This window comes from Diabrotica undecimpunctata, chromosome 1, assembly GCF_040954645.1.
Source record: "Diabrotica undecimpunctata isolate CICGRU chromosome 1, icDiaUnde3, whole genome shotgun sequence".
NCBI lineage: Eukaryota > Metazoa > Arthropoda > Insecta > Coleoptera > Chrysomelidae > Diabrotica > Diabrotica undecimpunctata.
Window position 1 is genome coordinate 108763540 of NC_092803.1, and position 27546 is coordinate 108791085.

General features: G+C 31.0%; 1 protein-coding gene across 1 annotated transcript; it reads left to right on the plus strand.

The window, feature by feature from the left end:
- On the plus strand, nt 1-27546 carry LOC140439858 (uncharacterized). Its single transcript, XM_072530017.1, has 5 exons — nt 1-159; nt 15007-15341; nt 16647-16897; nt 25318-25417; nt 26568-27546. The coding sequence occupies exons 1-5, from the start codon at nt 149-151 to the stop codon at nt 27440-27442; spliced, it is 1572 nt and encodes a 523-aa protein (XP_072386118.1). The 5' UTR covers nt 1-148; the 3' UTR covers nt 27443-27546.

Genomic DNA, 27546 nt, shown 5'->3' on the forward strand with positions numbered 1-27546 from the left:
TGCGTCCTGTGAGAAGGGAAGTTGTGTTTTACTGCGCGACACACACGACGGACGTACCTTTATCTAAAAGGATAGTTTTTATGGATTTTGTTACTGTTTTTTAATTGTTTGTGCATTGACTACCCCTTAAGTGTGTCTGTGGAAAGATATGGTAATACTGTAAGTACTTTTTATGATTTTTAAAACTCTTACTAATATTTATTGATTAATGCAATATTCTATTGAATTTTTGACATTTTTGTTTTGTATGCGTATAAAGTGGTAACATAATTTATTTATCCCTCTAATACGAAATATTTCTGTATTAGAAAAGATTTTGTTATGTTATTTAATCATTTTAAATTTCTTTTTCATATTAATTTCTATTAAGGGTAAAGCTATATAATGTTACAAACAAGATTAACTATACATAAAATTCTTCAAACAATTGATAATGTCTAAAAATACAATAAAGACTAATGAGCTTTAATAGATAGTTAAAATCAAATCAAAATTATTAAGTTTATAGGCTTTGTTGTACATTCGCCAGTATTATAGGTACCAAATTATTGCAATAATATTTAACAAAATCTAATTATTTTACGCACACGAATCTTATTAACGTTCAAAATATTAGGTGTAGGTACCTATTTACGAAATATATACGGATTGAGATTTCCATTGTGACAAAGTTTTTATAGATACCAAAAGTGTAGTAGAAATTTAACACCTTGTATATGTATATTCTTCAACTTCTTTTATTGTAGCGTATGTGGTAGTCGCCACCCGTGACATATTTATCAGATTGAACATTTTTCCGCTTCGTTAATTTTTTTCCAAGTAATTTGTAGTGTAAGAGATATCAGTAGTCGATTATGACGGGAACCCGATCTGTACTTACACGCTAGGGTGGAGTCTTGTGCTGGTCAGAATAATTAATTACTCAATCAGATATAGGTATCTACAATATTAAAAAAATAATACTTTGAATTATTAATGTTAAAAATATAAAAATTGGTTTATGAAGTTATTCAAAAACTTCAATATGAAGAAGCTAGGGGAAAAGCGGTTGAGTCGTAAAATGTTTTGTTTCTGAATCCGTTTTAGTCTAGCAGGCTCACGCGTCTATCGATGACTCAGACTTGCGTCAAATAATGTTTTACTTGCTTTTTTAATAATTAGTTTTTGTGATATTTTTATACAATTTAACGACCTTATTCTTTAAACTTTTTATTTTTGCTTTTGTAATAAATTTCTTATAGTATATTTAGTTTGTTCTTTGTTTATTGTTCTTGTACCTAACCAGACACAATTTATAATTTGATTATAAATATTTTCAACCTTGAATTTACAATGGTAGGTATTGGAAATCAAAAATTCACAATGTAAACTATACTACCTTTGTTAAAAGGCACTTAGCTTTTTTATATACCTTATATATTATTAGAGTTGTATATGGTTGATAGATGATAGCATACCAGCGTTACCTACGGAAACAGAGCAAGAGATATCGGATAACGATGAGAATTATACATTAAAAGAAAATTCTTTGTAATTCACGTCGTAGCTATGCCGAACATTATTAATTTTAAAATAGTTTCTTGTTTTTAAAAAGTATTAGTACTTTACTTGAATTTGTCCACTTTAATTTATGCATTTAATTTTTTTTCCAGTTTTCGCTTTTGTTGCTTTTAAAAATCTTAATAATACTTCGATGGATTTAAAAATGTCTTGATGAACGTCATAAAATTAGGTAATTAAATCATGAATGAAAACTTTTGCACGCATTAGCAGTAAGAATATTTACTAGAAGGGAACGTACAAATATGGGCTACCATTTTGTTTATTGCTAATATCTTGACTATTTTTAGATCGAAAAAGTTCAAATTACATAATTGGCATGTAGAATTGTTTTGCTCTTTTGTGCTAGTTTGTTTTTCTGCCAGTAAGATATTTTTTTCTGTAATGTCATAAGAACACTCACGGTGTCATTTTAGTAAGAAACGGAAAGGTGCTATAAATATGGGCTACTAGTAAAAATATTTTTATTTTTATTTTATAATTTTTTTTTGTACAATATTCACACACATATTCGTCTCTTTCTGCACCAGAAAAATCTATATGTGCCCACAAGTTGCACATAAGGCACTGAATCCATTTTTCACCTCGATAATCGTCACAAAATTTTCCGTCACAGAAAATACAATTTACATCCGTATTTTCTGGATCCGTTACACCAGGAATCTCTTCCAAATCCATATCTTCACCAGCTGGTTCAAATTCCTGCTCACTATCGTTGTCAGAAGAACTTTCGATTTCCTTTTTATGCCGCCTCTCATATTAATTGCGATAGCCCATATTAGTAGCATAGCCCATATTTGTACCTTCTCCTCTACTGTTAAACTGTTCGATCCATATACCTATTGTAGAGGTATTGTATGTAGAGGAAATTCCGCTATGTAATCATTCACTAAATGTTTTCTGTCACCCTTGAGTCATTTAGTTAAAAGCTTTAAAATTCAATTGCAAAATATTTTCCAATTTTAAGATCTTTGTCCCTATAGACAAATGCTGAGCCAAGATAACAATGGTATAACAATTTTAAGAGTATGTTACTAATGATTAAAAACATCTTTTTAAAAACTTGCCATGACAAGTTGGAATTGAAAGCTGGTTCTAGTTAAGTGGTTCCAATTTTCTTTGAAACTAAAATGTAACGCTTCTTCAAAATCTATCATGAGTTGGTGAACTGTAGCTTTTCCCACATTTTCTGACTTCTTTGGTTAGATACTTCAATGCCAGTTTTTATTTTATTTTGTGTGTATAGTAAGTGTCTAACCATATGCCTAATAGCTGACGCTACTAGGGTCTGTTCAATTGTAAACACAGGTGAATAAAAAATGGCTGCTTTAAAATATTAATAAATTCTGATCTTAAATAACTGTTTTTACTTACTGTCCAAGTTTGATAAAGTTTTCAACAAATAAAAGAAAAATTATGCATCGTTAATTGACATTAAATTATGTTTTATCATTCAAATGATCTATGGAGTTTGTAATTATTCATCATGGTTTTCGTTCAGATTTACACTCCATACAGAGGTGGTAACAAGTTTACCTAATTATTGATAAAAACGTATTGATTAGATACAGGTTTAATTATACCTACTAAACAAACGTAGATTAACAGTAAGAATTGATCTAGGTTTAATACCCTTTGAAGTATTTATGGCTACTGATATCACAATATGTCAGCAACTCTTCACTCCCGGTTTAGCGAATTCCTGACCCGTATAGGACTGTTTTGAGCTTCAATATACCACGAACTAGGAATTTGGTAAATACGCAACACTAGCCAATCATCAATATCTTTCACAAATTATATATTTGTATATAATTATGTATAACCATGTACGTATTGACTATTATGTCAATTAAACAAAGACGGTCAACGACAAATGATGCACTTGGCCAGCAGTCTCAAACCCCATGCCGTATTCCAATCGATAAATGGTACTAATTTACTTAATATTGCTGTGCCAATAGCAACCCCAGTGCTTTTTTCGTTAATAAACCTCATGAATTTATTGGATATTTCGCCTGGTAATATTTAAAATCAAATTCATTATCACGTTTCTGGAACACAATATAGGTACATTATTTTTTTTAATTTTGACTTAATTAAATAATTATAGAATAAGTAATAATAACATAAAGTGCGAAAAGTTACATGAGATAATACTAAACCAATTTGTTAATATCAGGTGCTGTCCTCTCTAGTTTGAACCATGGCTTCGATTCTCAGAGGTTCTTCACGAATTAATGTTCAAACATACTCCAGGGGATATTTGTCACTCGTTTTTAAGTGCACCACGAAGTATGTTTGTTCGTAGGTAATAATTCGCGACTTATATAGGTCTACCTAGATACTATAAGACTAGAACTGGAACATCCATTAGTGGAGTATCAACATTACCTACCAAATCTTAAATAAATTTTAGTAGTGATTTTGAATTTGAATTAAATGGAAATTGAAATCTATTCAAATCTCATCGTACTTCAAAGGAGTTATTGCACAAAAAGATCTTATAACTACATGATTGGAGAAAGGATCCAAGTATAATAAATTTCTAGTCAAAAGTTAGGGATATTGGAAACATAGCTTTAATGCTTTGATAGATGCAATAGATGCAATCATTTATAGAAAAATCTAGAGAATTTAATCTAGAAACATATTTGTGCTTCGTCGACTACTCGAAAGCGTTCGATAATGTAAAATAGCATAAAATATGAGGAATACTAAGAGAAATGGGTACCCCCGAACATCTAATATACCTACTGAAACAACTGTATATAAACAACACAGGACACGTAAGAGTCAACAACATATACTTCGATAATTTTAAACTAAAAGCCGGTGTTCGTCAAGGATGTAATATCTCTCCCACGTTATTCAATATATACAGCGAACACATCATGCGCATTTTATTCGATGGACGGCAAGGAGGAATATCAATCGGAGGCCGAAAAATCAACAATCTCCGCTATGCTGACGACACTTTCGTACTAAAATCATCAATAATTGACCTTGCATACATCATGAATAGACTAGATACTATTAGTCGTAAATATGGACTTAAAATTAATGTATAGAAGACCAAGGTAATGATAATCGATCGAATTAGAAATAACCAGCCGAAAATACGAAACGTAGCGGGGTTTGAAGTGGTAAGCCGTTTCAATTACTTAGTAATCTGTTATCACAAACAATGTGGATGCGAAGAAGAGATACGTCGATGCTTTACAATGGCCAGATCAGCAACGGTCAAACTTACTAAAATCTGGAAAGATACTGACATAACCAGAAACACGAAACTGCGCCTAGCACGGACGCTTATCTTTCCTATCGCTACCTATGCGTCAGAAACTTGGACAATTAAAAAGTCCGACTCACGACGTATAATGAGATACCTTTGAAATGTGGGTATATCGTAGAATGATGCGCATACCCTGGACAGCACAACGCACAAGTGTCTTAATATTGACAGAAGTCGACATCAATACTAGGCTTGCCACAATCATCAAGCAAAATATATTGAGGTACTTTGGATACATTACCAGACGAATGAAAGGCATGGAGAGGTTGGTGGTTAAGGGCAAGGTTGATGGTAAAAGAACCCGAGAAAGATCGCCACTCCGATGGTCAGACCAAATAAAGTGCGCTACCGGTAACTCTCTGCCTGAGGCAGCACACCGCGCCCAGGAGAGAGAAGAATGGATAGCAACCATTCATCAAATACCGTAACGTCACCACATCCTTACGAAGGATAAAGGATAGATGAGGAGGAGATGCAATAGGTCGCGCCTAGGTGTAAAAAGATAAAAACAAAATAAACGCAATATAACTACAGATTGCGCGACCACACACTACGAGTACGCAGTCTCATGCGTATTTCTTAGTGAAACTAAGATTAAATAAATTCATATTAAATAAATTAAAATAAAATCGAATCAAATTGAATTGTATTGAGTTAAATTGAACTAAATTAAAAATCATTGCTTCGTATGATGACGATAAGAAAGCTATGCTTCCCCTCCTCGGTCATTCCAGGAGTCCCACATCCCGTTTTTATTCTAAATTGGGTAGAAAACAATTCTTTATTTTAAAGTAAGTTAATATAAGTACATCTATTTTACACCAAAAATCTTTTTCTAGTTCCATGACCGTTGTCGAGCGTTGGATATTATGTTTGCTACCATATTCACTGTCATGGCTTAATTCACAGCAACTCTTAATAATTATGTACTCGATTTACCGTACAATTTTGAAGTCATGATATTCTTTTTTTGCCTTTTGCTATTTCCCTGTACATTAAGATGTAAAAGTTTATTTTTCAGTATGCCTCATATGAAGTACTCCAGCTTGCGGCATTTTATAAATTAACAACTTGTATTGTTTGGTCGACCGAACCTGTCTTTAGTAGTCTTCATTATAGCCACATCTTAAAGGATTCCATTAAATCCGATATAATAAAAAATCCATCAACTCGACATTGTTTTATATCAAATTTGAATACAAAAATTTAAAAACCACCAAAAATTACAAAATTCCTTGTAACAGCTCATTTATTTTAAAAATCAAACAATTTTATTTTTAATAGATCATACTACCCGTAGCCGATCTGTGTTGATTTGCATCTACAGTTCAGAGAGTAGATATCTTAGAATTAGTTTTAGGGTTTATTTCGTATTTATCTAAGGCTCTCGAAAATCATCTCAATATTCTGTTTTAATTAAGTTAAAATAGGAAGACTTAGGGAGTAATTGCAACTGAAGACTAACTTAATTTTTTCTACACTTATAATTACAACTGTGTGGTGTTGAATTATCGCCGACAAAAAAGTATTGACATATATTGACAAGAAAATTTTTGATTTCTTCTTAATAATTTCGTAATTCTACATAAAGTTGTAGATAAAATGCATCGTAGTCCTTTTTACACTCTTACCCAAATGGTCTTTTGTGTATGCCCATCGCCTATTTGAGGCTTTCGAATAGGAAGAGGCTTTAATATCTAGTTTCGAGTCGCTTTTGATTGGAAGCCTTACTTCATTATGTAGTTAAATCTTCTCCAGGCTTTGCCGTTCATATTCGGCCTCTGGGCATTTTGTTTATATGTTTCTAGTCCAGTCTTGTCCTACGATGAGCTACAGAATGGTTAGTCACCTTCGGCAGAGTTTCTCGTGCCAAGAGAAGGTTAATAAAATCTGTATCTAACCTGATATCCGCAATTAAGCCGTTATTAGTTTCCATTTGGTCATGCTCACCTCACAAAAGTAATCTACGACTGATCACGATGAACACTTTCGCCGCCACAATGGTTGACGGTTCTCGAAGGGAAATATATTATATTGATCATATTCCTGCTTAAAATGAATAAGTCTAGGCGTTCTTTAAAACTAATTCCACCCACAATTTAAAGAAAGGATATTGGAATAGCAACAAGATTCGTAAGCGAAGAGACTAAGATTTCCACTCTTCTTGTCAATTTCGACGTTCCCGTCCCCAAGCCAGTGAAGTAAAATACTTCTTCAAGGACTTCTTGATATTAAATTGACCCTAAAGAGCCTTCTATCTAAGTTCCTACTAAAGTTCGGAATAGTTATTATCACACTGACATATCTCCAGTTCACGATTTCATAAGGATAGACTATCACTCTTCGAGCTGATCGAGTGGTGTATGGATCCTGGGTGGGCATGGTAACTCTCGGTCATCTAATTTTAAACCGTTTCACAAAATTTCGAATTTGCTTATAACGATTACCTATAAGGGAGAATACATTTTTCGATACATTACAATGTTCACCTATATACACTTTCTAGCCCCTGTTTGAATCCCAGTAGTACCCTATTTCCTTTTTAGCATCACTATATAATAGAATAAGTTTAATACGATAAATAGTTCTTTCTATGTTCTATATAATTCAAAAGCAGATTAAACAAAAAACAATTATTGGTATAACAATGTACTGCTATTTTTTGCGAATAGAAAAAGTTAATGGTTTTTTACAGTTACTAACAGCCTTTAATAAGAAAGTAAATGCAGGAATACATAGAAAAAAATCAAATTATGAAAAAGTTATTTAAAATCTTCACCATTCTGTTTACTTTTTTTGTACGAACGAATCGAATTTTAATTTTATATTTTTCAATAAACATTTCCATATTTTTACATCAAGTTATCGTTGTTTATCTTTTTTAAAGAAAAATACTACATCTTACCACGCGTTTAACGATATATAAAATTTAAATAAGAGGTTGAGGAAGTAAACACTATTAAATAATAAATCTCTGTTGAATGGTACCAATTTCTCTGCCAGAACCGGCAGAACCTTTTGGTACTGAATATATGAGAAACTTAAATTAATAATAGACAAAAATCTAGTTTTGTGAACGTTCATATACTTTAAAAAAAGGTCTGTAAATAGGGCAGTTATATTTAAATTTTATAGATTTTTACCTTACATACTTAAAAATTGGCCATAAACAACAACGAAAGCTGAATCATGGTTCAAATATTTGATACAATGTGATTATGTACTTGATATATAAAATTATTTCAAGTTAGTTCACAAAAGATTGTTACTAAAAAAATCAACGTATCAACTGGCTGTACATCCACTTTTCCTATATCGTTAAATATTTGTCATTACTCTGTTTGAGTCTCTGTTTGTCTCAATATCATTACTCTGTTTGAAACAAAAAAACCAAATATGTACATAGGCATCATAAATTAAGTAATTAACCAAAAAAACAAAAATAATATTGAATCAGCACAATATAATGAAACCAAATTACCACGTTTAATCCCTATGGGTATATAAAAAAAACAAAATAAACAGTAGGACCACATATTTGAAGATATAAAAATATTGAATACAACCAACAATAAACTAAGCCACAATCAATTAATTATCTTAATCCCATATAAACACAATTGTTAACAACAATTAACTAGATAAAAAATAAAACATTGATTATGATGATGAATTTTTAAAAATATTATTTTATACCATCATATAGAAAAAAAAGATAATACAGTAGGCAGTACAGTAGACTAGCACGAAAGTTTACACTATATTTTCTGTATTTTTAAAATTAAATAAAGTAACTTTATTATTTATTTACTTTAATCAAATTATATTATATTAAAATATTTCAATAAATTATTATGTTTGCTCCTAACGCCACCTACTAACGTTGCATACGTTGTTTACTTTTGACAGATATGTCAAAATATAAACTAAATAAGATGTTTAAAAATAATAATTATCTTTATATGAAATTATTTTAAAACGAGAAGTGTCATAAAAATTTTAACAGATGATTTAATATTGCTATTAATTAGATGATTAATTGGATAGATATTCTTTAAATTTTTAATTCTTATTTTTAATATCTGCATTTTGTTAGTTATTTTTCATAAGGTTTTTAATTTAAAGCTACTTAAAATAAATATATATGCTGATTATAAACGAATTACGCTGCTGACATAGGTCGAGTTTGATTTATTCGTAGTAAATTCTGGTGGACCATAAGGCAGCGAAATTGGTACTCTTACATATTTATTATATACTGCCGACTTACTCACTATCCTGTTAATCAAATCTGTCACATTCGGACAAAGCTATCTTGCGTCACATACGAGTATAAATAAAACTGCTAATAATTTAAAATTACTTAAAAGATGAATGATCAAATAGAATGAAACAAAGTCGTGTGGAATTCAAAATACGAAGTGAAAGTTGTCAGTTTAGTAAATTATCAGAATGATAGCAGCAAAGTATCTAGGCATATATCTGAAAAAGTTAAACTTGTAACAAAACAATTAACAAACGAAACTAAATTGCTTGTCTACAAATATGGTTTAAAATACAATTAAGGAAACCTGGTTGTACTTACAGAACTATTCTTGCTATTAGAGCAAAACGACTTAGAGAGTTAGAACACGTGATGAGAATAGCGAACCGGAGATGGGTAAAAGAACTCCCTACAGAGAGGAGAACAAGAAGATCACGGAAAAAGTTGCGTGAAACTTATAAAGAGAATTTAAAAAAATTGGGAAAAGGAACTAATGAACTGCGGTCATGGACAGAATAAAGTAAGTAGGTATCGACATAGCTTCAAACAAAGGAAAAAAAGTATAATAAAATATGTGTATGAAATTGAAAGCACCCGTATATACGTATTTCTGACTATTGGTCGTCTTCGGTACGATGCAGATAAGTTAGAACAGGAGCATGTTAACTTGGGAAAGTTTCACTACAGGAGCAGTGCGACAATTTTGTGGCAATAATGTTAGAAGACTCTGAGGTTTCCAAAGCAATAACTAAAACATCTACGGAGAAAGCTAAGCTACCTAAGGAAAGCAATACCAAATGTTTAATACATTTCAAACCACATGGAAAGTCTTGTTATGTGCCAAAGTCTTCTTTAAAACAGTCCTCCATTCACCACTGTTTCTGGAAACTCTTCTACATGATCTAACTCATAGATTTTGAATCGTCCACTAATTTGTCTTGATACCTAAGTCTCGATATTTCTCTGGCTCGTTGTCCCATCGGCCCTCTTCGGTCAAAAACCTCTATCTGCGTCACAAACCTTTCTCTTTTATTTTTCCATGTATTGTTCTTGGTGTTTTCGGTTGAAACGTTTAATCAGTTCTTGGTTCTTCTATGTGACTACATTTCTGCTCCATATATTAGTACTGGTCTTATTAGTGTTTTATAGAGGGTCACTTTAATTTTTCTGGGTAGTTTTAAGGCCAGATGTCTTCTCAAGCGCTATATTAACGACGTCTCTAGTCGTTTCTATCTTCAATGTAGCTTGATATGTCTTATTCTACTGCCATTCTTCTCTTTATCTCCTCATTTTTAATACGATCCAGTCTTGTTATTCTACAGCTTCTTCTCCTGAACTCCATTTCGGGTGCTGTAATTTTGGACCTATTTTCTTTGTTTATTACCCAATTCTCTGCTTCGTAAGTCACTACACTGCGTACCAAGGTGTTAATATATTCTCTACTTTGTATTTATGGTAACCTGTCTTTCTCATAGTAACCCGTTCATTTGTTTAATGTATGTTTTTGTCTGTGTTGATCTGATAGTTATCTCTTAATCAGTAGTTTCATTCTTAGAAATTATGAGTCATAATTATTTGAATTTTTCGGTACCGTTAATTTCCCTATCTTCATCCATTTTCAAGTTTCTAACTGGTTCTTGATATATACTTCATTAATGTATTATTACTATACGTAGTAAGAAATAATACTAAAAATCCATATTAAAAGAGATGAAAATAAGATAATAGAGCTAAGATTTAAAAAAACGGTAGATTTATATGGTAAGGCAGATGAAAAACATTTAAAAAATAGGCAGAACTTAAGAAGTGGATAAAATAATTAAACAAACATATTAGCAGTCGGTGAGGAACGTAAGTAAGTATTCTTAAAAATTAAAAGCGAAAAAGGTAAATCCAACTCTGTTGATCTGAGCACTGACCCTCTCTTCGAAAAAGCCCTGGAGTGTTTGACGATTAAACAATCGTAACTTAGCCAGTTCGTCGTCGCATGCCCAACAATTATCCTGTTCGATTAATTATACGATTGTATCCGATCGAATGATCTGGCGGCACAGAGGGCACTTCGCCGCGTCGGACGATACTGGCCGACTGGACGACTGCCGGTCAAATGTAAATAAATTAGTTTGTAGTAGACCGGGATCTCACTCTCGATTCCACTTGTGAATGCAGAAAGATAAGAACCAATGAATGACTTAAAGATAGTCTTCAAATAAATTATTTATTTTTGCAGTTTTTATGGCCAAAGGAAATACAAGTCTTCTTTATAAATAGTCTCTTCTACGATTGATGGTGAAATTTTTTATATTCTAGAGCTTTCGTGTACGAATGAAGAGGTTTATGCTTAAAACTAAGATCTTACTAATTATAAATCTTTATATTGTTGATTCAGTAGATGTTCACTTCTAAAGCATCACTTACGGCATACGAAATAAGTCCAGGACAAGAACGTAAAATTGAAATTGCAACAAACAATGATTATTCTACAACTAACCGCTATAATGATAAATTTTTATTGAAGAAAATAAAAAATTGGAAAATAATGAAACAGTTATATTTGATTTCCTTTATTTCAATATTTCCATGTTATTAAAAAGTAACTATCAAAAGAATATAATTAAAAATAAAATGAAATGTGATTCAAATTAATATATATATATATATATATATATATATATACATATATATATATATATATACATATATATATATATATATATATATACATATATATATATATATATATACATATATATATATATATATATATATATATATATATATATATCTATATATATATATATATATATATATATATATATATATATATATATCTATATATATATCTATATATATATATATATATATATATATATATATATCTATATATATATATATATATATATATATATATATATATATATGTTCGGATAAGTTTCCGCGGTCAGATAAATGAAAATTACTGAGTTCTCGGGAAGAACCGCGTTGAGAATTTAAAACTCGACGTTTCGGCACCCATTTTGGAGCCATTATCAAGAGTGATACGGTTCGGTTCGAGTTCGGGGTCTCAATCTGCCTACTCCCCTCACTCGAGACGTACCAGTATCGTGTTCTATATTGCAAGAACTGTCTCTCGGCACTGAGATCTCAATCTGCCTACTCCGAGTATCGAGTGAGTGTCATCACTCGACACTGAGGAGTAGGCAGATTGAGACCTCAGTGCCGAGAGACAGTTCTTGCAATATAGAACACGATACTGGTACGTCTCGAGTGAGGGGAGTAGGCAGATTGAGACCCCGAACTCGAACCGAACCGTATCACTCTTGATAATGGCTCCAAAATGGGTGCCCAAACGTCGAGTTTTAAATTCTCAACGCGGTTCTTCCCGAGAACTCAGTAATTTTCATATATATCTATATATATATATATATATATATATATATATATATATATATATATATATATATATATATATATATATATATATATATATATATATATATATATAATATACATATACTAGTAACTTTTCCCGTCGCATGCCACCAAATCAATTGTTATCTACAGTCAGTCATTAAACTTTTAAAATAATAAATAATAAACTTTTTGCATATAATCCTAGTAAATATTGCCCTTTTGGTAGTAAATCTATTTGTAGTCATAGTAAGTACCCTATAATATCTCGTATGTCGTGTCTCTATACGTTCATTAATAATGAAGATACTGTGTAGTGCCCCTTAGTCGCCTTATTTGTTTTTCCTTACTTAATATATTCGTTATTTCCTCCCCTTTTATTTGCTATGTCGCATGTTAGGATTCGATCAGTTGTTTACTTTGTATTCAGTAAGAGGCCTTCTTTAAGTCAATAAATCAAAATTTGTCTTTTAGTTAAACTATTTTTATTCATAGTGCCCTATGATTTCTCTTATATAACTATACTTTCAATAATAATGAAGACACTGTGTAATATCCTTTTGGTTGTCGCCTTGTTTGTTTCTTTTATCTTAATATATTCGTGATATTCTTCCCTTTCATTTAACGTATCACATGCTCCAATCGGACCAATAACCAAGGAGATGTGGGTTAATGAAATTTTATATCTGCTTATTACTGAATTGTTAATTTTTTTTTATAATAATAACACACATTTAAGTTCTTTAAAGTTTGAAAAATCTTAATTTTTCCTTTGAAAATTTTGTTTAATGATTTTAGTAATTTTTAAAATTTGTTAAATATAAAAGAGAATTTATTTATTATTTACATTTATTATTATTTTGTATTTATGTTAAATTACTACATTTTGATTATCATTATATTTTATTAAAAGGTTTTAAAAAATCGAAAAGTGATATATGTTGTAAGAATTATCGCAGTTATCGTCTACGCAGAGAGCCATGGTTTTTAATTTAATTTATTTTATTTTATTCGATTCGATTTTATTTAATTTTACTTTATTTTATTTTATTTTAGACAGATAATTATACAAATATTTTAAAATCCCAAGTCGACCCGATATTTCTCGAGTTGTTAAAAAAAGTTTTAAAAAAATTAAATGACGTCTTATGAAATCGATATACGTACAAAAACCAGCATGTACCTTTTTGCATATGAACCAAATAAATATAAACTAACATAAAGCTTTAAATTATTTTGCAAAATAAATCTTACCTTTAAATTACAGCAACCAAGATTTTTGTCAATTTTGCGAAAAAAATAATAAATATTCGTATTATTAATTATCTATGTAATTAATATGTATTAATATATTAATTAATATTGCTAGTATTTTTAATTAAACATATCGTTTCAAAAACAAAACATGATTGACTCATAGGTTGAAATGTCAGTTGGTATTTCAGGTTTCTTTCCTAGGTGACGGTAGAATTTTAATTTTAAATCAGTTGGCAAGGAAGAGTAGTTATCGGTGATTTCTAAATCACCGTGAATAAATCACGGATAGTATAATCACGTCCCATTCCTCCTCACTTAGTTTGTTTTGTTTATCTGTTATTATGTTGCCCTTCATATCGTATAATGTAATGGGTCGATTCCATCTTTGTTATCCCACTAATTCTTTGTATGTATATTGAAGATGTCGTTTTTGTTGCAGCTCCTAAGTTTCCCACATTTTGTTTTATAATTTTTTTTTATAATTTTATTTCGTCATTGATGGTCCGTATTCGTATTCAAATCAGTCGTATTTTTGTTCGCATTTAGTATTAAAAGTTTTTTGTTTATTCATGATATCAAGGGTATCGTCCGTTACCCACTCCTGTTTTGCTTATATATTATATTTTTACATATCCTCTTCGTATTCACCATCAGAGCTGATTTAAAGTAGTCCCAGATTTCGTTTGATCAAGTTTGTTTTGATATTCTGCTCTCATATCAAGTAATCGGAAGTTATCATTTATTTTTTTCTGTCCGGTCGTATCTATTCTTTCGGTAAATATCCAACATCAATTTAAACACATTTTAATTCTATTAATTCTTCTTTTCAATTTAATATATTTATATTTGTGCTATCAAGGGCCTGTGCCAAACAACTGATTTGATACAATAATTTATGTGTATTTCATGTATTAAAAAGTAAGATATCTGATTTCTACATAACTAGCCTCTTTTTTTATCTTCCAGGCATTTACAGGTATACAGTGTTACAAGTAGCGACTATTTTTTATGCACTTTAATGCATATTTATATAGATTCTGTTCATAAAAAAATTTACGCTTTTTTAACGTAACTCTATTTTTACCAAAAAAAAATTTTATTCTGCTTGTAATTTTTGTTGGTAAAAATGGATGCACGATTTTTTAAAGACCAAAATATAAGATTATTTATTTGATTAAAAAGAAACACAACAGTTGTATAATAATATTTCTTGTTACAGTCACGCTCCGTCTTCACCTGGCATGACGTGCCGGGCCTACTCCAACTCAAACGACTGGGACATCAACGACAGTTCCATCCCTAGAATAGAAGAATTTGACCATTTTTCTGAATGGGCAGATGGGCATTGTCGTCTGGTATATCGAGCTGATAGCGAAGAAGCCAAAAGACATTCTTCTGGATGGGCTATGAGGAACACCAACAATCACAACGTCCATATTTTGAAGAAAAGTTGCTTAGGTGTCCTTATTTGTTCTTTAAGATGCACCTTATCCACTGGAGAAAAGGTGCATTTAAGACCAGCTATATGTGACAAAGCTCGAAAAAAACAGCAAGGTACATTTGTTATTTCTAAAGCATTTCATTATATAACTAAGAATATTAAAAATAAACTTTTTGATGTTCTACAATAGCAATCTTCTAAAAAAAATTAATGCTTCATCTTTTTGGTAGTTGTCCTATTCACCTTCTTTCGTTTTGGATGATAGTACTGTATCTACTTTCATTATCTTTTTGTTTTTAATTCTAATTTTACCTTCACTCTTTTTAACTTCTTTTTTGACTTTTTTTAATGTTTTATATGATATAAATTAGCTTTATTTAGGCCTATAGAATTCTTGGTACAGTATTTCCGGTATATGCGCAAGAAATATACCTTAAATCTAATTGCTGCAATTTCCAAAATTCTTTTCTCACTCACTAATATGATATTGGGATATGTTAGTGAATTTTATTCTATTCATTATAACAGGTGCTTTTGAACTTAGTTTTGCCCACATTCCTGATATTAACGTATTTTTTGGCATACTACTCTTTTGTGAATACTTCTGTATATATTGCCAAACGTTCATTTATACATACAGCATTTATACATTGTATTCAAGCATACAACTAGTTGTTTTGTTTTATACACCTGATTTTCAATAGACAGACGTCTATTCTGTCTATTCTCTACTGGTCATGCTTCAGGCGATTGGCTTATTATACATCTTCCATTGACTATTATACAAGTCTCGAACTTGCTCCTTCCAACATACAACAGACCTTTTATTTGACTCTGGTATACCCATAGCTCCTATATCAAGGCGACATTGAATCTTCTTATATTAACAGTAAGATCCGCTGAAGTTGCCTTACAGTGCTGAATGTTCGCCTGTAAGAGCCTAAGTTGCTTACTTCTAAGTTCTTTGGATCAATTATATTTTTTCTTTTGTCTCTATCTTCAGTTAACTTGCACGAATTGGGGCGAAATACTGTCAGGCACGGCAGTGCGGCCGCGGCCATATCGTGCCAAGGCTCTAATTCTCAAGACTTCGCCAGCTCTATAAGGTATCACCAACACAACACTTTTCCTCTGTACCATATATCCGCCGGACCCTATAATAAATTGGGAAGCGCAATAGTCACATCACAAATATCACTATATAATGAGACTGGTTGTACTGTTTAAGTGTGCGTGTGTATAGTTAATGGCAGATCTCCACTACCTATGCCATGTTCTTAGTTGATCTACACGATAGTTTGTTACATCTTATTCACATCGGTCCTATAGATCAATAAGGCGTTCACTATTAGCGACAAGGACTTGCCATGCAGGAGATAAGGAATTTTTCATTTCAAAAGGAAATTTTGAATTTTCAGGTAAACCTTGTCCGAATCGACAATGCACGGGTCGTCTAGAGATTCAACCATGCAGAGGACATTGCGGATACCCAGTTACTCATTTCTGGAGGCACACCGAGCATGCGATTTTCTTTCAGGCCAAGGGTGTTCACGATCACCCAAAACCTGAAGCTAAAAGCACTTCTGAAGCAAGAAGAACGTTAGGAAGTGGTAGGAGAGTTAGAGGATTAGCTGTTTTATTGGCCAAAGAGGCAGCATTAGGAAATAAGGTGAGTTATCTATTATATCACAATTACTTTAATATAGATATGTGTTACCATCGGTAATTTTTCTCTATTCATGTAAAACATAAAAGAGAGAAGATGGTATTTGAAAAACTGCTATAAATAGGGAAGAAGGTAAAAGATCTACTCTCTATTTTCTCAAACAAAGGAAAACTTAAATTATTAAATAATGTTTCGGTTACTGAACTAAGTTTTCATAGTGCTTATGAAGTTAAAAGTTATTATACTGTCTTATAACATAACCATTAAAAATTGTGAACGGGTGCCATTTTTTTAGGTAAGTTAAAAAGCTGTTGTATTATGTAGTATGTTCGAATATGTCTTGCGTTATAGTTATTTTAACTATATAATAATCTACTAATATGTATGTAGAATGTAGAAAAATTATTGTTACAAACCTTCACGGAAAGCCAGGTTTGACAGGAGACGTCGTCATAATTTTCTTTTAAAAATAATAATTTTATCAATTAGCCTACTGTGTATACAAAGGACGAATGTATTACTTATATGTACTCGAATATATTACCACATGCAGTTCATAATCACACGGTGGAGAGGGGACATGACGTCCTAGCCCTACGTCCTCCAAAGCACGCCAATAAAGTTAAACACATCTTTAACACCATTTTTCAAGTTATGTTATAGGAATTGACTTTATATGGATATTGCTTGCCAAGCATTCCATTATTGAATTTATAGTGCTTATATTGTAATGGGCTTTTTGAGATTGATAAACATGATTCCTAGCAGGCCGGATAGCTCAGGCGGTAGAGTATCAGACTTCCACGCAGAAGGTTGGGGGTCGAATCCCAGCACCAGGGAGAAAATCTATACTTTATTACTTTGTAACTGGTAGCTCATCATAAAAGCAAATCTTCACTAATCTGCAAACAGGAGGTAAGGCGGTCAAACTGAAATCACTGAAATAATATCCTCTTCTATTGAAATGTAGTTTTAGATATTATTTTCCAAAGAGTCCACTCTGTTCACATATAAATAACAATACAAGCCCATGGATTATATACCCAACACGTATAAAAATCATGGGTCAGTGTTGGAGAATGAAAAAGGGACAGATTTATATGTTAAATAAAATTAATGTTAAAGCAGATACATCTTATTGATATCATACATTTAAGAAATGACGGTATCAAATTCGTCACAACTTTCCCTTACTCGATCAGCAGGTAGGCAGATACCCCAAAAGATAATTTGTCAAATTCGTTAAAATCATTAAATCATTCTTGATACTGTTGGGTTTATTGTTATTTGTATTGTTGTAAAATTTATTAAGGCTTGATTTGAAAATAGTTTCGATTATATGTTCGGGATATGCATTCTTTCGAAGGGCATTTTTTGCTTTTTTTATTGCAGTTGGTCCGTATTCTGGGTCTGTTAGTTGTATAGAGTTATCAGCAAGAATTATAATTACAGACTTCTTATATCAGTATATAGTAGTATCTACTATAGTAGTATCAAAACTACTTCTACAACTCTTCCATATATAAAAGGTTTATCAGAACAATTGACAAATCTTCTAACCAAACATAACATAACAGTGGTCCACAAAGGAAACAACCTTTTAAAGAAATATTTCACTAAACTAAAAACACAAACTTCAAAACTCAAAAAATCACGTGTTGTTTACGAGATACCATGTATTAATGTGAAGGTGTCTATATCGGGCAAACCAGTCAACTGCTTCAATCCAGAATTCGTTCTCACAAATATGACAAGAACAATGTCACTGCGCTCACAAAACATGAAAATGAGAAGAAGCACAAAATTGACTTCGAAAACATCAAAATTTTAAAAACCGAAATAACCAACAAGAAGAGGGGGATACACGAGTCAATAGAAATAAAAAGAAATTCCAACGCATTAAATGACATAAAAGATACACAAAACCTAAATAAAATATATTTCAATCTGATTTAAATAATAATAGATATAACACCATAAAAAGCTCTTAAAGTCATAACATATCTCCACTTTACCTTTTTCGAAAACATCAATGATACGCCCATATGAAAATAATTATACACTAATGACAGAAAACCATGAGATATCAGATATCAACTTTTATATGTCACTTCATTAATGTCAGTGTCCCGTTTTACGTTTTGGTAAGTTATATATATATATATATATATATATATATATATATATATATATATATATATGTATATATATATGTATATATATATATATATATATATATATATATATATATATATATATATATATATATTGTTATGATGTATATTTTTTATTTGAATGATGAGCAATGAGTATTTTTAATAATATAGGGTTTTTATCGCGGTTCTCAAAGAATTAGTTTGTAAGTACTTTTTTTAATTATCTTTATTATAACTATTATGAAACACACATATATATCTAACCTAACCAATGTAAATTTAAAATAAACTATCTTTAAATTGATATTCTTATAAAACTAATTAAATTCTATAGACAATGTAAAATTTAAACAAACTATCTTCAAAATTGAAATTGTTATGACACTAACTAAATTATATTAACAAAATTTTGTACCTTTCTTTCACTGAATGCCTAAATGAACTGTTTTCCACTATATAGATTCTAATCACCACTGACTGTCTTCGTACTTCGGTTATCCTTGTTTTTGTGAAATTACTTTTTCCAATTATCAGCTTCTACCAATTTAAGATATATTTTTCTTCACCAGCATTTATAAACCACCAAGCAAACCAGCAAAACAGCATTTATATTTATTCTTCTTTTCAATATACCAATATCCAATTATTATAAGTTGATTTATACTAATCTCCAATCATAATATAATTTTAATTTCTTACAATATTCTTCTAATATACTTTTTTAATCTTCTATAATTATTTGTGTATCATTATAAATGTGCATTAAAATATATGCATAATTTTTAATCTTCATTTAACTCACTATATTAAACAATTGGACTATTTGTAACTGATTGACTGTCTTGAAAATTCTGAACAATTGACTTCACTAACTAAATGAGTTTATCTTCTACTAACTTTTATAATAACTTGCCATCTTGAATCCAAATCACGGGTATTTATATCTTTTCAATCTTCCAGAACCATCTGGTAAGAAATCATGTTCAATTTAGTTCTATTTCTTCTATATGGATGTTCTCGAAAAAAATATCTATTCGATCCACCGACATAATCATTATTCCAGAATGTTCCAACATAAAAACAGGTCAAATTCTGCATTCTGGAGAATTCGTTAATGTTCTATTAATAATTTTGTTGACATTTAGGCTTTTCAGATCAGAATAAACATTTAAATCATTAAATATATATAAATTAAACATTTTAAACTAACATTATTATTATAACCCCACTTTATATTCTTAAAATTCTTAATTTCTGTCAGTCACTTACTGTATAGTTGGTTGCCTATGCACATGGCTCACTTAAATATATTTACAACATTAAAATACAACTTTTTACAATTATTATATGCTAATTTCTTAAAAATGCCCTCACATAAATAATTTTTATTAAATTCTCTAGTATATAACTTATTAAAATAACCAAATATCTAATATTATCTAATGTGTAACTTATAAATTAATTTTTTAAATAATATCATTTCAATATATATATATATATATATATATATATATATATATATATATAGCATCTTCGCGGGCATTCCATCTCTGTTGCTACTATCTTATTGCTGTTTTTCTTGTTTATGATCCAATTTTCAGCCCCATATGTAAACCATACGAATTAATAAAAACCTTATCGATTTTATTTACATCCGTACGGCAATGGTTTATGGCGGTGAAATTGACCCTTGATCTCTATTTAAAGATTTGCATTTGTAATGAGCTGCCAGTTGCAAACAAATAGACTTTAGTAATTTTTAAATATCTACAGGTTCCATGTAGAGTAAGCCTGAAACAAATCAGTACCTTGGGTAAAACCAGGGGTAATAATAGGCGGTTTAAGTGTAGCACTGGCCCTGTTACATTATGTACCGTAGATCCAAGAGATAACAGACTATCCTGCTATAATACCAGAGCTGCGCTACCGGTATAAAGGGAGACTAGTATTATATAAAAATGAAACAATCGTTTTTCTCAAATACATAAAAAATAATATCGTTTAACTTCCAACTCTAAAATCTGGATTTCAATAATTTATACATCTCAAAACCATTTCTCTCTCTCTCTCTCTCTCTCTCTCTATATATATATATATATATATATATATATATATATATATATATATATATATATATATATATATATATATGTATATATATACATTATATAGTTGTATATACTTTATTTGAAAATTATTGATAGCAAAGCTTTTCTAACACAGCTGCATTTTATGTTGTATTCAAAGTTTGTTGGGATTGTCATATTTTTTTATCAATTCTTGTACAAATCTGAGATAAGAAGATATTGATTTTTATCATTTTTCTGCTTTGAACAGTATAAATCGTTGTAATCTTCTGCCATAAAACTGTTATATCATGCATTTCCAAAAACGAGGATAGAAATAAATTATTTGTTAATATATTTCTTATTACATAAAGTTTCTACTTTTTATACTGTTTAAAATGTTTTTATATAGAATAAAAAAGCTTACCTGTATACAATAGCATATTTACTAAACACTCGGCATTTCAGTAATAATAATTCTAGATGTATCCGAAATCTTATTAATAGACCACACAGCATCTGTGCCTATTTTGCATAAGCAGCGACCAACGAGCATAATCCAAACGTGATTGTGCCCGAAACCAAATACTTTTCACAATTTACAATTAAACGTTTAGTGATAGTAAATAATCGAGTTATCTAACGCTAATAAGAGGTTTGTTCGAAATGAGTGATCGACCATCTCTAGTCATCGATATTTTGAAAATAAACAGGCCGCAGAGGTGATGATAAATCGACCACACAAAATTAATTATAGACTACAGAAGAAAGTGCTCTTCGATTTAATCCAACCTGTCATTATCAATACAAATCGCCTCGAGGTGCAAAACATTGACAAACTAGTTGGAATTCTCAATGCTTTATCTACGAGGCTATCTATCGTCCATATTTATGCCATTATCAATATCATTATTATTATTATTTATAGAACTTTTCCTATTAAGTCCGTTTTTCATCATCGATCATCTGTTAAAATTTATGTTGCCACCACTGCACACATATCCCAACGATCGGCTTATCACAGAAGTGTGTGTATGTATCTGGTTGGAATATTGTCTGCGAAACCTACGGTATCATTCGCTTAATCACAATTACACATGTGTAGCAATATTTATATTTCTTGATTTTATATACTCTTTTACTTACCTATTTACATTAATCACGGTTAATATTTGTCGAGATCTTGTTTAAATACTATAACGATATGATACCGGTGTTTCAACAAAAATTTGTACTCTCATAAAACTCGGCAAAATAAATGTAAATGTAAAAATGGTTTATATTGAGAGATGCAAATTTTCATACAAAATAATCTCCCAACTTTAACCCAATATGGGAGTTGCTCCCAAATATTTTTTTATTTTTTTAAGGATACAAATTAAAATTAGTAGAAGCCTCCAATACTCCTACTATTTACTCAATCACATCCACCAACTTCCATAAAATAATACAATAATTCAAACCCAGATCTTATATTTATCAAGGCCTTATGAGTTATTCTCCGTCATTCGGTTATAATTATTTATCACAGTTCTTATGTATTCTCGGGCTTAGTAGCGTAAACGGTTGATTTTAAATGACCACAGTGGAAAAAATCTAAGAGATTGAAAGCTGGATATCTAACAAGCCATTCTGTTGCACCTCTTTGACTAATCCATCGTGCGGGAAAACCCTCGTTCTAACAATCATTCATAGAATTTCGTACCTAAATAGCATATTGAGGAGGAAACCAGTCACTATCTTGCTGAAAAATTACCCTTAACAGATTTTCGTCGTCTTCTAAAATTTTCGTAATGGTGCGCTGAGTTTATAAGGGTGTTACGGCTTTCAACTCTAAATTTATATCTTGTATCTGAACTTGTGTCATTTTATATGGATGAAATTTATGAGTTTTTAAAATTTTATGAACTTTAGTGCGTAAAACACCAGAAGATTTGGATACTTTTATCTAAATGAAATCCATCTCAACCTTACCCAAAACTGCAACTTCAATACCTTTCAATATCGAACTGGACGACTTTCTTCTCGTATAATATTGTTTAACTATACCTAGACTTTAAAACCTGTCAATGAAATGTTGTACGTGTTGTTAGCTTACATTTTTGTTTGGATGCTGTTGATTAAAAACTCTTGTAAATATTTTGTATGGGGACTTATACTTTTCCTCTTCCCCTTCCAACTGTTTATATTTTTAATAGTTTTGTAATTTTTTACATTTACTAATACTTTACTTTAGAATTAATAATCTATTATGATTTTAATATTGTCATTGTCTGATAGAGAACATACTAACTTAATCTTTTTCTTTATGTGCCTCATCCATTAAGGACATTGGCGATCCTCACGGCCCATTACACTATGTCTGCATCAGTTCTGAAAAGTTCTATTGTTGTTTTTCCACTGCTTTGAATTTTTCAACCATGACGTGTGTCGTCTCTCCTTTGTATAACCATTCGCATCAACTCACATTTTTTATTTCTTAGTATGTGATCAAAGTAGCTCATTTTTCTTTCCTTCATAATGTTGAGTATTTTTTTTCTTTTTTCATCTTTCTTAATATTTCCATGTTTGTTACGTATTGTGTACATAATATTTTCTACATTGACATTCTACTGGCAAGTCTTTTTTCAGATGCGTCCGTAATTGTCCAGGCTTTAACTCCATATAAAAATGCAGTGAATACGTAGCATCTCAATACTCTAGTTCTACTTTATATTTCCAGTTTTCCATTGCATAATACTACTTTCATTTTATTGAAAGCGCTTCTGACCTACTCAATGCGTCGTTTTATTTCAAGGTTATAGTCTCATTGTTCGTTTAGCTCACATACCAAGTAATTGTATCTGTGTACTTTCTCTTAAATGTAGATTGTTTCGCCTTCAATCTTATTCTAACTGACAATCACCATTTTTTTTGTGTTCAGAGTCATTCCATACCTCTCTCAGTACTGCGTAGTGCGATTAACCAAAATCTGCTGCTCTTCTCTGCTGTTCGCATTATATCGTCTTCATATCTGAGATTATTTTGCACGGCAGTGAAATTCTGTTCGTTATCGGTATAAACCCTTTGATTGATCTGTCGGTTTCTTCATTTTAGTTACATTCCATATAACTATTCTTTTGTGTGTTTAGAGTTGAATTGCACATTGTTTAGGTGTTTTCTTTAGCATATTACAGGGGTGTCGCTTGCTGACGACCTGAGAGGCCCTGTGATCTTTGTGGTTTATGCCTCTCATGGATCTCGGATTCCTATTACCATGATAAGTGCTGTTTACGTTTTTTGTTGTCATAGCCATGGTGACTGTTCTAGGGATATCTTACAGATTTTGAATAGGGTAGTTTACCGTTGCTGTTCGAACCTCCACGCCGTTGATCATTCTCGATTCATCCGGCTTTAAAGGTAATTTCTCGCCTCTAGGACAAGAGGTTGCCCTTACTCCTATCAACTCGTCCACCAGAAGCTGTTAACTAGTAGGAGGAAACTACTTATACCAGTAGTCACTGGGTCTCTATGATTCTATATATACCATGCCTAAAATTCACTTTCACCGAATTCGTCGTTTCGAATTTTCTTATCCGCCTTCATCGTCGTTGTGGTCTTCATGTGAAGAGTATTTAGTAGAAGAAAATATAGTGACCCGTCTACCCTCAGAAACCTAATAGCCATTCGGGGTCGAAAGAAACGGGAGATAGCCAAGAGAGGCTGAGAGGAAGGATTAAAAACATTTCACTCAAGACAAGTTGAAAAAAAGTAAAATGTGGCCATTATGATGCGCTAGGTGCGTTTAATAAGCGTATGAGTATTAATACACTTTTTGTTCCTGCTCATACCATATTAACTCTGATACATAACATATAAACTTGATTACCTCTAACAATGTGTTATTCTGACCTAGTAATCCTCAAATTTAGGAGTTCTTGACGATTTTTTGTTTGACGTGTCTCACATTCGTGATTACACTCCGATTCGCATTTATGGCGTCCCGAGCACTTTGACTAGCTGTACTTATGGGCTTGATCCAAATATTTTTATAAATAGCGTCTTTTGAGTGACAATATTTGATAACCGAAATGAAAATCATTAGGGATGTTTTGTTTATCGTGGTTATTTCAAACGAGACGTTTAGGAAGTTTTTCTTGTTTTCTGTATATTTTAATATACCATAAAAAATTTATCACTTATATCACCAATATTGTTTCAGCTGATGTCATTAAGAGAACCAAAAAGACAATGTAGAGAAATTACCAACCAAGTTTCAAGATCTCTTAACCAGCCTTTATTAACAACTGAAGCAGAGAAAGGTAGGTAAAATACCTCATATATAAACTGTAAACAAAACTAACGCATCTCTTTGTTATATTTAAACAAAAAAAGTGTGTTTTAGTCGGTATCTTGCTCCCAAATTCGACTTTATTTAAACATCTGATTATATGGGATAATATTAAAACTAGTAACTCTTTTTTTAGTAACTCTTACTTTAGTAAAAATTTTGTAGAGGATTACTCGTGACCAGGGCATTTTTGTAACATGTTGATATAAAAAACTTAGTCCAGTTTCTAAAAGTGGATTATTTATGAAAATGGTCATTCCTTTTATTAGTACCTCGTTTTCATCCTTTATTACTTAGAATAGGAAATCTCCGCTAAATCCTCTAATTATATGATTAAATATACATAAGTGATTTTTTCTAACACATAAGTACCATATCATATTGATATTACGTATCCACTAACTTTTGTGTCCGTATTACTTCCTCCATCGATTAATTTATTTAAATTTATTAAATGAAATTTAAAACAGACATTAATGTAATAAGTGCTTACAAATATTTTGGGTATAAAAAATATTTAGAACTTTCATTAAATATCATCGTAAATGAGTGTGAGTTAACACAAAATGAAACTACTCAAATTACAAGGGATACCAACACTTAATACAACGCATATACTTAACACATAATATAAACTAATGAATTAAAAACATGGGGAGTAGGAATAAGAGATAATAGATCTAACACCAGATATCAGTAACCCTTCAAAAAAAACTCATACAATATTTCAAGAAAAATTAATATCGACAAATTTTTGTGCTAAAATAATCTTGGAAAAACGCTCCTGCTAGCTGCATTAAAAATCCAAACTTTATTATGGATGCTAGATTATAAAGCAATTGCTGGTAACGAGTTTGGTAAGGGTTTTGCTAAAAGAAAGAGCTAATATTTCTTTTATTTAAATCAATTCTGAGTTATAGGTACCAAAAAGCTACTTAGTGGAAGATGCCCGAAAATGGGAAAAATAATTTAGTGCAGCCTACTGCAAAAATATTTCAAGTCAAGCCAGCAAAAATGTTTTAAATCTTTTTTGCAGTATTTTCCAATTGTCTTTACATTTTTCGTAATTTTTAGGAATATAAAAAATTAAATTAGTAAAATTCATTTTTTACTTGTTTCAGGTTATTGTTCTTGCCCTCCCTTCGAGTGCATCTGCAGTTACCAACAATCGGTACTACCAAATATCAGCCAATTTCCTACATCTCCAAATACATATCAACAACAGCACATGCCAGAAACATATTGGGCTCAAGAACCAACAATTCAGCACTACCAAGCTCCTATGGAACAACCACTGAGTAACCATCAGTATGACTTCACGAATATTTCAACTGATCTATTTCAACCGGAAGAAATATTCCAAATGGATCAACCGGTAAAGCCAGACTACGTAAATCAAATAAATCAGAACGACGTTGCTCGAAGTCCACCAACTTTATTGGATCTGGGCAGTGGTACTATACATAAAGAATTTAAAACAGAGGAATACTGGCATCCAACTTTTGGAAATATGTTAAACGAAGATAGTAATAATAGTAGTAATAGTAATAGCAGATTTAACCTTAGTCAAAGTCCAGATAGTCAATTGTTACTTAATAATAATGTATCTCACTTACACCAAGATTTGTACTTAGAAACCAAACTAGAAGAACCTATCTTCAAGCATCATTACTATCCCCACACAAGCATAGAACCATATAAACCTAATACGATAGATCTAGTTCAGCCCAAACCTTATAATTTAGATGACAAATCTTTTCCAAGTTACGATTCCTATTCAACTAAGACTTATACCAAATCAAGTTATCAAGATGAGTATATAGATCTTGCTCAATACAATGAATACAATCATTTTCTAAATATTTATGATAATAAAATAAATAACGATAATATGCTTTTTAATGACATAGAATTTAGAGTTAATAGCTGTGTTTCTAATATTAATAATGTAAGTAGTTTTAGTCATGACAACTTTGATGTCATCTCTCCTCCATAGATTTATGATTACTTTCACTATTCCAGTGCCTTTTTTACAAAAATACTTTTACTGATCTTAATTTGTGTCTGTCAGAGTCACATTGACTTGTTCCTTAAAGCTGT